The 13311-nt window shown below is 50.1% G+C and overlaps 5 protein-coding genes across 5 annotated transcripts; 2 read left to right on the forward strand and 3 right to left on the reverse strand.

The window, feature by feature from the left end:
* Window positions 1-590: 590 nt before the first annotated feature.
* On the reverse strand, window positions 591-896 carry N7457_002899 (putative 1-aminocyclopropane-1-carboxylate deaminase; the record flags this gene model as incomplete). The annotated part of the gene is made up of 1 exon (XM_057173945.1): window positions 591-896. One exon carries the CDS (start codon window positions 894-896, stop codon window positions 591-593), a length of 306 nt encoding a protein of 101 aa, XP_057034096.1.
* A 1737-nt stretch (window positions 897-2633) lies between these two features.
* On the reverse strand, window positions 2634-4149 carry N7457_002900 (bifunctional alcohol dehydrogenase/S-(hydroxymethyl)glutathione dehydrogenase; the record flags this gene model as incomplete). The annotated part of the gene is made up of 6 exons (XM_057173946.1): window positions 2634-2848; window positions 2910-3547; window positions 3595-3730; window positions 3826-3940; window positions 4036-4050; window positions 4129-4149. The coding sequence occupies 6 exons, from the start codon at window positions 4147-4149 to the stop codon at window positions 2634-2636; spliced, it is 1140 nt and encodes a 379-aa protein (XP_057034097.1).
* A 1124-nt stretch (window positions 4150-5273) lies between these two features.
* tim9 (protein transporter TIM9) lies at window positions 5274-5779 on the reverse strand (the record flags this gene model as incomplete). The annotated part of the gene is made up of 3 exons (XM_057173947.1): window positions 5274-5468; window positions 5599-5668; window positions 5772-5779. 3 exons carry the CDS (start codon window positions 5777-5779, stop codon window positions 5274-5276), a joined length of 273 nt encoding a protein of 90 aa, XP_057034098.1.
* A 1602-nt stretch (window positions 5780-7381) lies between these two features.
* On the forward strand, window positions 7382-10470 carry N7457_002902 (uncharacterized protein; the record flags this gene model as incomplete). The annotated part of the gene is made up of 3 exons (XM_057173948.1): window positions 7382-7538; window positions 7775-7930; window positions 7988-10470. The coding sequence occupies 3 exons, from the start codon at window positions 7382-7384 to the stop codon at window positions 10468-10470; spliced, it is 2796 nt and encodes a 931-aa protein (XP_057034099.1).
* Window positions 10471-12230: 1760 nt separating this feature from the next.
* Window positions 12231-13220, forward strand: N7457_002903 (PIG-F family protein; the record flags this gene model as incomplete). Its single annotated transcript, XM_057173949.1, has 3 exons — window positions 12231-12650; window positions 12715-13001; window positions 13064-13220. The coding sequence occupies 3 exons, from the start codon at window positions 12231-12233 to the stop codon at window positions 13218-13220; spliced, it is 864 nt and encodes a 287-aa protein (XP_057034100.1).
* Between the last annotated feature and the right edge of the window lie 91 nt (window positions 13221-13311).

A 13311-nucleotide genomic window follows, 5' to 3' on the forward strand; every position in this document is an offset into this window, starting at 1 on the left:
CACAAGCTGTTCTAGAGAACGATGTCTCTGCTTTGCTAGTTTGATCATCCTTACGCTTTAACTATAGTCACTCTTTGAATGACAGAAGTTTATACATGCTACTATTATATTTTCCATTCGTAAATTTCTTCGTAAATTGAATTTCTCCAAAGTCTCAGAAGCACCCAACGCCAACTGCCCACCAGTGCGCATACAAGATATTCCCTATTCCCCCCACGACGTATCATATCAATCATCCCAGCAAAGCCCTTCCCCTCATACACAGGATCCGTAATACTCATCACCTTATCCGAGCCACATACTCAATCGCATCCCAAGCTCAATCCTCACCGGATCCCTCGCAAGACACAAAACCTATTCCCACATATCCCCACCCATGGCCAAAGCATCAACCCCAATAACCCTCCTCCTAGGATCCCCCAGGTAAATCCACTCTGACAACTTAAAACCCGCAATCATCCCTACAAAAGTCGACCCCGTAACTACACACACACAATCACCGTATCAAAGAAACATCCCCACTCCACCTGCATCCAACCCTCAAACCTGGACTGGTCTAATCCCCCATCTGCGCCCATTACGCGCGAAAGCTAGATATCCCCCGTCATCCCGTACTCGGCATCGACCCAGTATTCCTCCATGAGACAGGGTTTTCGACCCAGGCAGCGACGGCGACGACTTAGCGGAGTGTAATTGCTCTGGACGCCGATCGAGATGAGGGCGGTGCAGTGCTGGAACTGGGCATCTACGAGGTATTCGACATTGCGAGTTTTGGCGCCGTGGACTTGGGCGGAGGTTAGGTTGCGTTTGGCGTTGGTGGCGAGATCGGCGGTTATGCGGGGGAGGGGGTGGATTGGTGAGGGGACTACGGGGGATTGAGGAGGGGGACTGGGCATTGCGAATTGGGACGGGGTAGGGTTGTTTTGGGTGGAGGGTTGAGTTGAGGTATTGTATGGTTTGGATGGGAGGTTTGGATGAATATACTGGTATAGATGTCTTTGAATCAGTTGATGGTCTAGATAACTTATGGAGATCTTCTGGACTACAACTAAGGTACATGACCCCTCATAGATGTCATCCCCGCGACGAATGGAGAGGGATTTGGTAGTCCAACGCGCATTAAATGCAGGTTACTCGCGACCTATCCCAGATGGATTTAATTCTTCGGATGTAGATTCGAAATTGCGGTGGTTTTGGGTGTATTTATTTACTCTTTGAGTACTGGGCTAACCTTGAAGAATGTTGCATGCTTGGAAGTACATTTGTATCTGATGTACGGAGTATGGAGTAGGGAGTACATATGTCTAACATTCTTCAGCTCCATCCAACCCAAGTGATTGTGCGTCTTTCATCACTGTACGGAGTAGCCTGAATAATCCCAGATAAAACGGAACATGTTCTTACCCTTTGATCCTCTCACGACGCCGGCGCAGATTTGCATTTGATTGCGAAGCCTACTCCGTACCCAGGAGATATTTCAATCATCAAACCCCTGCTTTCGGCCCATTTGTTGGTCATGCGGCATTCAGAATCGCCATCAACGTACCAGCCTCTTGGAAGTCGACGCCATAATATTTTTGGGAGCTTGCAAAAGGCAATTATCCAGTTCAACATCTGATCCCTACTCTGAAAGACACGTCCTTCAGTACACCGGGACATACCATCAGCGATTGCGACCCAGTACAGCTCATGGCGTTGTCAAGATGGACTCATCTATGTGTTGGCATGAACCTGTGCCAATATCCTTGGGACAACGCCGGGGAGTCCATGGACTATTCTCAGATTTCCCAAGCCCGCAAGTTTCGTAATCGAATTTTTCATCCCCAGATTCATCGCTATGATTTTTTCGGGTTTCTTTTCAGAATGACTGATTCTGCGACGAATCTCGTATAGAAAGATGTCTCGATGAGCGTGACTAACGCCGTCAGCAGTCTTGGTTCTCGATTTGATCGGGGAACCAAAATCAAGCTTGCATCTGACTCTTTCAGAGTCGGAGTCTGGTATGTCGTAGTACATTGAACTCTCGTTTATATCCGTTGACCATCTTGACTGAGTATATCGTCTTTGGGTAGGAGAGGAATCATATACATACATAGGATGTGTGTTTGTTGGTTGTCCAAAGACAGTCTTGAAACTGGCGTTTGTCTATGGTATGGCGGTGGTAATCAAGGACTGAGAGATAGAAGGAGATATACGATAAGTTGATGATTTGATGGTATTGTGACGCTTGGTAATGAGGAAGTTGTAGAAAGTCAGTGGTGTTGCATCCAGGAACCTTAGCGAGGTTGGGGGCAGAGGTTTAGTTTGCATAGAGATTTCGTTGCTCGTAGCTCTGTGCAGATCAATATCTGGGACAAAACGTCCACTTCCAAGATTAGTACTATTCAACGGTTTGGTTATTGCCTTCAGCAGCATATCGGACAGACAATAGTGTCCACAGCTTTGTCCTCAAGGTCCGCGGAATGGAGGGGTTGAGGACCTTGGACGTCCATCTCAGCGCTACAAAGACCGATGCTCTCCCCATTACACAGTATCAAGGACTTTTCTACAACACAATACAGCAAGACTTGAATCCAAGACATAATTAAATTCATATTTCACATCAATTGTTTTTATTGACCCAACCGTTGCATTTATTTCATGTCAACGACGCAGCGGACACAGTCACCCTCCTTCATCTGATCGAAGGCCTTGTTGATACCATCCAGCGGCTGGCGGTGAGTAATGAACTCATCCACCTTGAGCTTGCCGTTCAGGTAGTCATCGACCAGACCGGGCAGCTGTGTGCGACCCTTGATACCACCGAAGGCACATCCCTTCCAGACACGACCGGTGACGAGTTGGAATGCTGTAACATGTATTAGCATAAGGTATACACGGTGAGTTGAGAAACTAGGGTAATAACTTACGGCGAGTAGCAATCTCCTGGCCAGCAGCAGCCACACCGATGACAATGCTCTCACCCCAGCCCTTGTGGCAGGCCTCGAGGGCAGCGCGCATGACACCGACGTTACCAGTGCAGTCGAAGGTGTAGTCGCAGCCACCATCGGTCATCTCGATGAGGTGCTCCTGGATGGTCTTGCCAGAGAGCTTAGTGGGGTTAACGAAGTCGGTAGCGCCGAACTTGCGGGCCCAGGCCTCTTTGCCATCGTTGACATCGACGGCAATGATCTTGCCAGCCTTGTTCTTAACGGCACCCTGGACAACGGACAGACCAACACAGCCAACACCAAAGACGGCGATGTTGGAGCCCTCCTCAACCTTGGCGGTCACGACAGCAGCACCGTAGCCGGTGGTGATACCGCAGCCGAGCAAGCAAGACCGATCGGTGGGGATCTTGGGGGTCACAGCGACGACGGAGATATCGGCGACGACAGTGTACTGGGAGAAGGTGGAGGTACCCATGAAGTGCAGGAGGTCCTTGCCGCGGGCCCTGAAGCGGGAAGTGCCATCGGGCATGACACCCTTACCCTGGGTGGCACGGATCTTACCGCAGAGGTTAGTCTTGCCAGACTTGCAGAACTTGCACTCGCGGCATTCAGGGGTGCTACAATTGTCAGTGGACAGTCATGCCGAGACGAGTTGAAGACATACTAGAGAGCGATGACATAGTCGCCAACCTTGACAGAGGTCACGCCCTCGCCGATGGACTCGACGACACCGGCACCCTCGTGACCGAGGACGACAGGGAAAGCACCCTCGGGATCCTTGCCGGAGAGTGTGTAGGCATCTGAGGGATGTCAGTAGTTGCGCTGAAAATTGACCCAGAAGTTTTCCGCGGTTGTTTGTTTTTCTTCTCGGGGCGGGGCTCATGGCGGGGCTTACCGGTGTGGCAGACACCAGTGTGGTGAATTTTAATGCGCACCTCACCAGCCTTAGGGGGAGCGACCTCGATATCCTCAATGGACAGGGGCGCGCCGGCCTCCCAGGCGATCGCAGCCTATCAATTGTTCAGCATTGTTCATACCGATCGTCTCACAGATGTGGGCTGCGCTGGCCGACGTCATATGCGCGGGGTGGTCGACTGAAGCTTACCTTGCAAGTGATGGTCTGTGGATTTTCAGTCAGCGGGTTTGTTCATGATCAAGCAGAGCAAAGAAAATAGCTATAAGGAATAGAATGATCTACCTTTCCTACTGTGTCAGCCATTGTGTATAGTGATCAAGTTCCAAATTAGAACACTAGAACGCTGTTAGCAATGTTCCGGAATCCTGCCAAGAAAAGAGAGCAGGGAAAAAATTCATCACTCACATCAAGAATACGATGGTAGAAGAGAAGAGAAGAGAAAGCGATGGGTTTTTGAATCGGAACGGTGGGGGTGGAGCCGGATGAGGGGGAAGGAGATAAAGCGTCAAGTTGGAGATCCGGACAGCTACAAGTCCCCCTCATATCTTCCCTCCTCACTTCCCCACTTGGGGAAATTGAGTAAGAGGTATCTTCGGTGTCTATTTCAATCTGCGTGATCGGAAATGCTCCCGATCCCCGTCTCCGGACGGTGTCAGCCCCGGGAAACGCTACCTACTTACGGAGTACGAGGTACTATATCATGTGCTCACCCAGGTTACAATATAGTCCTGAAGGGCATAATTAAAAGACAGGTTGCCACGCCTTCTTATATCTATTTGCGTTTGTATTCGCTGTTCTATCATGCCATGAAATCAACATGATTTTATACCATAACAAAGTATCGTGTCGCCGACCTCGGAACACCTGTGGGTTTTCCCGTGGGATATCACGACATCGGGTTGCTCATAGCACTGTGGATCACTGAACTTGGCTTGCAAGAAAGGCAAATAGACCGAGGATGGAGAGACAGAGACTGCTTTGCCATCGTCGACCGAGTTTCGACTCGAATGCTGTCCGCCGAATAAAGGGATATAGACGCGAATTGTTCGGCTTCCATGCCACCAATGGATACTGACAGCGAGAACCCGATTTCGAGATTTCGAAGGAGTCAATTCATCTTAAGCTCGGATCTGTAACCCAGAATTACACGGTCACTTTGTTAGTTTTGGTTTGATCAAGTCTTGTATTTTGAGCTTCGGGAGAGGAGAGGTAAATCTCTCCCGTGCTAGTCACTATGGTACACGGAAAGGAGCCGATCCTGTCTGCTTCCTCGCCAATAGGTCATCGACCATGCTTTCATCATCCGAATCCTCCAAACAAAGCCAACAGGCCGAAGACAACCGGGTGAATCGGGCTGCCTCACCCGATGCATGTTGTCAAAATGGAGGAAATTCCTCTGCAGTGTTTCTTTTCATGAAAATAGGCGCTTAGTTGCCGGACATGGAGCCGCTTTGCATCATTGCAGCGTTCTGCTCCTGGAAACGCTCGTTCAAGCGGGCGGAGCTCTTGAGGTTCTTGTCGACACAGCGCATGACGCAGGTCTCCTCGCGGTTGATGAGAGACTTGGTGGTGAAGTCGTTGACACAGTCATCGAAGCAGCGCTGGACCATCTTGGAGTACATCTGGAAAGAAATGATGTTAGATCTTGATGCGAGCAGAAGACAGGTGGTTGATAACCAAACGGGATCGAGGGTATGGAATGGAGAAAAGTGCAAAGTTGAGTCATAAAAGAGGTTAACTAGAGACACATACAGTCATGAACTCCTTCATCTGCTTCCGCTCCATGCGGGAGGCGAACTCGCGCTGTTCCGCTGCGTTAAGTCTGTGACATGGGTATTAGCGGTTTGCTCGGAGAATAAGTTGGGAGAAATAATTGAGTCATTGATGAGACAAGACTGTGAGAGATGTTCAAATAGGATACTTACGACTCCATTGTGATTGATGAAAGAAATCAAGATGCTTGATGGTAGGATGCTTTCCACGAGTGTCCTGCCAGCTGCCAGCTCCGGTTCTGAGCTTCTCGGGTGCCGGAACAATATTAGTCCATCCGACTCAGAACGTCGTGCCTTAGTTACAAGGCCACAATATGATCAACCTGTCATGCTTGCATTATCTTTGCAGTGAACGTTGTTTTGACCGGCCATACGGCTCATAGAGAATGGATTGGTTTGCATTGAAGTGAGAGCCAGTCTGTCTACCCCGTAGTATTGAGAAAATAGGAATATATCGCGAGGATGTCCATCTAGCTCTTGAGGATATGGTTTCTCCGATCGGAGAAACGTTCTGGTAATAGAAATCCCGCTCCACGTGATATCCCAACGTCACCAATATCTCTTTAACCTCACTTCATGACGCTATGAACAGGCTACACCCTTTCTATGACTTCCTATATGTGGTCAAGACTTGCGTGCCCGGGACTAGACCTTTCTAGACCCAGGATAGAATATCCACTGTATTCTCGGAGTATTTCTTACACCTTATAAGCTATTCTACGTACTATTTAGAATGGCCATCCAAATCATGTAGAACATATGCCCCACAAGGACTTATGAAGAGCTTTTAATAGAAACTCATGATACCCCTGGGAGATCAATAAATTAGGTGAGAATCTTTCAGGATGTACCCGAGACATCGTGCCGCGATAGCCCTAGTGCAATAGGTATACTCCGTACTCCCTCCTCCGATGCATGTAAAATAGTATACTCCGTTCAGTGGCATGTGGACCAGAAAGCCAACTTAGAAAATTGGAACGAAGAAAATCGGTACCTGATCCGGAAGATATGAAACCCGATATAAGCGACCAATCTCCAAAAGGCCCCTAAAAGGGTCCAGACACGTTCCAGACAATCCGAGACCCGTCGGTCCCAGACTATGTTGTACTGTTCTTCACAAAAATCCCAGACTCTCCAGGAGACTCAGGTGTCCCATGTAGCATAGAAGTCTTAATCAAAAAGCCCCTTTCCTAATTGTGTCCTCCGTAAGCCGGAGTACTTTGTACATCTAATTTAATCTATACTCAACATGACAGGAGACCTTGACCCATTTTGACCTCCTCCCAGGAACCTTGGTTCTATGAACCAGCTATTCATAGTCTCATGGTCCCAAAAAGAATGAAATTCCCCTGAAAAATCTCCAGAATGGTCATTCCAAGGTTACCTAGGTAAAAAAAAGAGAATAATCAGTGTCATATGTGTTCGGCTCTTGGCTCGTGCCCCCGACTCATTGACCCTTTCGAAACCCTGACCATTCAGCCCTTTCGCATCCCTTCATCCATCATACTTACACACACATCCTCTGTCTTTTTGTTTCTTCTCATTCTCTTCGTCTTCTGTTCCTTCCCGAATCCCATATCTGCTCTACTCCACCTCGAAAGGTGCCTGTGCTATTTTGGGCCCAGCCCCAGGATTTCTCACACGAGGGCGGTGACGCAGGGCCCCTTCAACTTTCCCGAATCTCTCGATCGACACCCACCTCTTTGCGCTACTTCGATTTCCCGTACTCCCGATTTCATCTCGAGTCGCTCTTCGGACTCGCCATGGTGACGGTCGGCAAGTCGCACCCGGGTGCTGACCCCGTTCAGCCTCTCCCCGCCTCACCGGACCCGGTCGGCGCCAACTCCCCACCATCGAAGCGAGATTTGGCCTCATGGTGGAAGCAGTTCAAGCGAAGTACCAGGAAGGATGAATTGAAAGGTACGTCATAATTGGTGCGATATTGGGACGAAGGCGACCGCATCGATGTTCCCTGGAGGGTCCCGGCTCGCGACGGTTCATAGCCCTCGTGAGCCTCCGCGTATACTCCCCTCGTCGCACAGGAGGTGGCTGCCGCAGTTCGTCATGTTGGGGTCGGAGACTACCCGCACTCGTCAATTGCGTTGCTGAAATTCTTCGACATCCCAAAATTTGGTATGCTGACCTATTTGTCACAGTAGAAACACCCCGCGGCATCTTCGGAGTTCCACTCAATGTCAGCATAAAGTATGCCAATGTGGCAATCTCTTTGACCAACGATCACGGCGAAAGTTTCATTTACGGATATGTCCCCATCGTTGTTGCAAAATGTGGCGTGTTTCTCAAGGAAAAAGGTTCGCATCAATTGTCGCATTCTCGATGAATCACATTGCTGACTTGCGCTGGGATAGCGACTGATGTGGAGGGCATCTTTCGTCTCAACGGATCTGCCAAACGTATTAAGGATCTACAGGAGGTCTTCGATTCCCCTGAGCGATACGGCAAAGGACTCGACTGGTCCGGTTATACCGTCCATGATGCAGCGAATGTACTTCGCCGATACTTGAACCAGCTCCCCGAGCCCATCGTGCCGCTGGAGTTTTACGAGCGCTTCCGTGAGCCGCTTCGTATCTACCAGCGACAGGTTTTGGAAGACAAGGGGATAGCTGAGGCCGACAAATTTGATCACGCGAAGGCTGTGGAGACCTATCAGAACCTTATCATCGAACTGCCACCATTGAACAAGCAGCTTCTCCTTTATATTCTCGATCTTCTAGCAGTTTTCGCCTCGAAGTCCGATCAAAACCGCATGCCGTCGGCTAATTTGTCCGCAATTTTCCAACCGGGCATGCTATCTCATCCTCAGCATGATATGTCGCCAGAAGAGTATAAATTGAGCCAGGACGTGTTGATATTCTTGATTGAGAACCAAGATCATTTCCTGTTCGGAATGAGTGGTACGGCTGCCGACGAGCAGACCATGAAGGAGGTTGAGGCGGGAATTCCACGTCCCACAGCACACCCGAGCGTTAGACGATCAGTTTCCAACGCCAGTGCGACCACAGAAGGTCATCGCAAGTTGGATAGTATCCGACGAAATGTCTCCGTTTCTTCGCGCAACTCCCGCCATTCAAACAATGCTCAAACTCCCGTCACCCCCACCTCCATTACCGCCTGTGCTGGTGGCGGTGTTCACCGAAGCAATACTTTGCCCTCGAAGATGGGCCCTGTTTTAACGTCTGCTCGCTACGCACGAGCCAACGAGGCTGCTTCAAACAACACTTCCAGTCTCATGGTTTCTCATCAGAGTTCCCGGTCGACCAGTCGGACGCCTTCGGTACGCGAAGAGCCCGAAGAACCCGAAGAGATTAAACAGGCTCATCAGGCTCATCAGGCTCATCAGCCCCAGCAAATCCCACACCAGCCCCCTCCGCAAATCTCTCAGCAGGCCCCTCATCAGCCCCAGCAAATCCCGCAGCAGGGTCATCAACAAGCCCCTCAACAGGCTCCTCAGCATGTCGCGCAGCAGGTCCCTCAACAAACTCCTCAGCAGGTTCCCCAGCAAGTCTCTCAGCCTGTTCCTCATCTGGGTCCTCAAACCGTCCCTTTGCACACACCTGAGCAGCGTCATGAGGAGCGAAACCCCAATCGATCAAGTGCCTCGTTGACTCAAGGTAGCGCCTATATCCATACATCAACACATGGTCCGTTGCCTCCAGCTGCCGCCGAACGTCTTATCATGAGCGAAAGTGGCAGGCCGCATGAGAATATCCACACCCATTTTGCTCCAACCTCACTCCCTGCACCCCCACAAGTTGTTACTCCTAGTCGTGAGCGCAAACTTGCGAATTTTTTCACTAAGTCACCACCCCCCGATGGTGAGCTTAAAGAGCATCGACAGCCGAATCGTTTGAAAAAGAAACGTATACCCGGTAGTGCAAGCATAAGCGCACAAAGCTCAACCAATTCTCTTCCAGCCTGTAGCGTAGATCACAATGCTGATCTGGAACGCAAGCACGAGAACCGGTCAATGGATGTTGCTGTTGGCGACACCACCCCACGACCACTAAACACTGCGACGCTTGGCAACCGAGAAGGCCCTTGTGATTCGAACCCAGCTCTTGCGGAGGGCACTCCACAACCTCACACCGAATCTTCTCTGCGCCCTAACAAGTCACGCACACCTTCCATGAACTCACGTTCTTCCTTCACTGATCATTCTGACATGGATCAACCTGAAGATTTCTCTCGCCACGAAAACCGTCGAAGTTGGCGGTTTGGTCGCTCGTCCAAGCGGACTAGTGAGCAACTTGGATTGGGTTTCGCGTCTCCACCACTAGTGGCCACCAATCCCCGAGCCGAACAAAGTACCAGTTCAATTGGCAGCGGGAACTATCAAAGTGCAGACCTCTCCAACCAACCTCTGAGCTTAGACGCAGGAATTCAAGGCAGTCCCTCCACGGGCTTAGAGCAGGAGAGGAAAAGTCTGTTTGGAAAGTTCAAAGCCAAGGTCGCTCAGGTTCGGGACGGTGTGAAAGACGATCGTGAGCGCGCAAAGAGCCCCACTCAGTTTGATAGCGACCCCTCCCTCGCCAGTCAACCCCTTTCCCCCACTACTACCGAGTCGACGAATGGCCACCCTGCCGCAGTCGAAGTTCCCCATGAGCAGGTTAAGGAAGAGCATGTTCGTTCGCCCGTGTCTCCTCTGCCTGGTGCTGGCCTTCCCCCATCTATTCCCGAAGAGCCGCATAGCCCTGAGATGCCAGTAGCTCTGCCTGTTGTTGCGAACCAGTTTGCTTCACCGACGACCATTGAGCCAGTACCGGCATCAGAGCCAAGGGTATCCCAAGAAATTCCGAAGGAAGCCGCTGAACCGTCCACTTCGGCTGCTTGAATTTCTTCCTACGCTTCTCCCCAATTGTCCTTATTCTCTTGCTTTTATTATTATTATGATTGTTTCGCTGTGAATTGCACCTTTCATCCCTATTTTCAATTGTGCAGGATTTGTTCGGCCATTTGAGACGGGGTGGCTCATTAACGGAGCGTCGGCGTCGTCTGAGGCGTTGGACAAGAATGTTTCTGTTTCTTTCTCTTTTCGTCTTTTCTGATTTCGTGATGAATGGGCATTGCCCTCGTGTCCGTGGCCCTCTTGCGCTCTCATCCCTTGAATGTCGATCGGATGGTGTCCTGCCCTCCGATCCTCCTCTGAATGACCTCCCTTGTATTCTTTATTCCGTTGCTCTCCCACATCGCCCTCCCCTCGCAATGGTCCGATGTCCTATTCATATTATTAGCCCCCTTCCGGATTTCAGTTGATCACGTTGCCATGTGAAATGAATGTACGCTTGTCTCTCTGCGATTGCAGCCGGTCTGTCTTGATATCTTTTTTTGTTTCTTCCCGGTGTCGTCCTATCCTTAGCTTTAGCTTGTGGTTTCGGTCTGGCTTTTATTGTTATAAACCCGATGGCGAGAATAGGGATGTTGTTTTTCCAAGGTTTCGTCCGCGCTTCTCCTGTAAATGTAGGTGTCCGCCGGTGGCATCAGTGCTGTGTCAGCGATATCCTAGGATATCGATCAGTCCACAGTGGGACGAGGATATCAGCTCAGAACATGCGGATAAACGCTTATCTTTGGGTGACGTCGTCATCGAAAAGACCAGGAGAGCGTGGTGGTCAGAAGTTTTCGGGTTCCCTAACGAGTCGGCGAGGTACCAGTTCATACGACTAAGCAGATATCTGAACCTCAAATGGGGCATGTAAATCTACTATATCACCCAGTCATTACCAGGTATATCGGGAATTTGGTTGTTCCCGATCTGTTAAATTCATCAAATCAGACTCTAAGATGTGATCTTGGTTACCCTCCGCAATAACCTTTGCCTCGTTGTGTTTATCACGACGTCGGCTCTCATTTATGGGATGAAAGCCGTGTACTTTAGACTTAATAGACCTAGGAGGTAGGGGTAGACATACGCTACAACTACCCATGGCAACCACTGTAGATTCAACACTTGAGTAGCCCAGTCCCTGTGATGGTGATTCCGTTGAACTAAAGAGAATCATTAGTTGATGAGTTCGGAGATTTTACCAAAAGTTGATTGATTTCCTTACCTCGGTCAATCCTCCACCGGGGATATATTGAAGCAATACAATGGCAAAAGAACATCATCAACACCTGAGGATCGCAAAGACATTCTATGACCTGATATCCCTTGTACTGCCGTTTTCTGAACCCAGCATGATTTTGCAAGGCATCAAAGATGCAATAGCTATGATCATAAGTTTTGTTGGAAACGATACATATGCGAACAACTACGATCTATCTATTCCGTGGCGCCAAAAGCCATGCGGTGATTGGGGAGGAAGGTGTGGTCCCAGGACCTTGCCAGTTGACTGGAATAACAGGTATCTATATATATCACTGCAGTTGAATTAATTGATTAGCCTATGTTCATAAGTCGTCGAAAACTTGACCCTGCAACCCGAAGAACAGGGCAGATAGTTCTGCCTGAGAGATTGGGCGACAAGGCACTGAGAGCACCACCAATCACGATCGCGCGACCATCCCCATCCAAGACCCTCCCATTTCCAACCCGAATAAGCCGGAGGTGCTCAGGGTTTATCCTACACAGAAAACTGTCTGCCTAAATCTCCAATGGCACCAGATACATCTGCTCCACCGGGGGCTCCCTCTTTGACACCACCAGCCTCCGTTGAAAAGCCCTCCGCTCCACCCGTCAACATCCTCCCATCGCCCGCAGCTCGGATCTACTCAGTTGCGCACCCAGTTCTCCTCCTGGCATTGGGGGCTACTCGCTTCGATGCCTTGGTAGCTGATCCCGCCAAAGTGCTTACTTCCACCTTACCATGGCTCACCATGCTGCAACTCTTCTATGTGATCCTTTGTATTCCGCCCGCAGGGTCAACACAGCCGACAGAGACCAGCACATCCACCCCGGTTGAGGGAAAGCCAAGCCCTCGGTCATCTAGCTCTGGTGGTGTTGTCCGCCATGGAAAGCATGGAAAACGAAGGCAGCATGCTAATGGCTGGGCGTGCATTTGGTCCCGGTCACTGGTATGAGATATCTCTCCAATTGAGTAGAAAATCTCGAGCTATGATACTGACACGTTTACTCTAGCCGGCTCTGCTTTCGCTCTCCCTGACCTTCTCCGTTGCCACCCCAGTTTTGACTGTCCTGCTCGTTCTGTTCGGTGCCCCGCTCACAACGCATAACTTTGAGACCATTCTGTGCGCGGCCCACATGGCTGTTCTATCTGCGACGGCCTTGATCTATGCCCACGGTCTGGATCGCGCCGTGTGGAACGAAGTCTGGGGTATTGCTCGTCCTGCCGATGCAGTTTGGGGCAGTGCGCTAGGTACCGGCTTGGGAGCTTGGTTTGGTGCTATCCCTATTCCTCTTGACTGGTGAGTTATACCTCCATGCTAGACCTAAACTGCCAAAGACTGAGCTAACTCGTTGCACAAAGGGACCGACCTTGGCAGGCATTCCCCATCACGATTCTCGTCGGGGCTTACATTGGATCTGCAGTTGGATCTATGATCTCTCGTACCCCGCTCGTCTACGGCAAGCGTGTCAAATTCACTTCGGAGGACTTGAGTGAGACCGAAAAGAAGACCAACTAGATGCTTCGTCTGGACGAGTCTCTATGTTCGCGTCATACTGCATATATCTGATGGGGATATTCACCGAGCTTGTATTATTATAAAAAGCTCA

Source organism: Penicillium paradoxum (assembly GCF_028828445.1).
Source record: "Penicillium paradoxum strain IBT 22861 chromosome Unknown utg000003l_segment0_segment0, whole genome shotgun sequence".
NCBI lineage: Eukaryota > Fungi > Ascomycota > Eurotiomycetes > Eurotiales > Aspergillaceae > Penicillium > Penicillium paradoxum.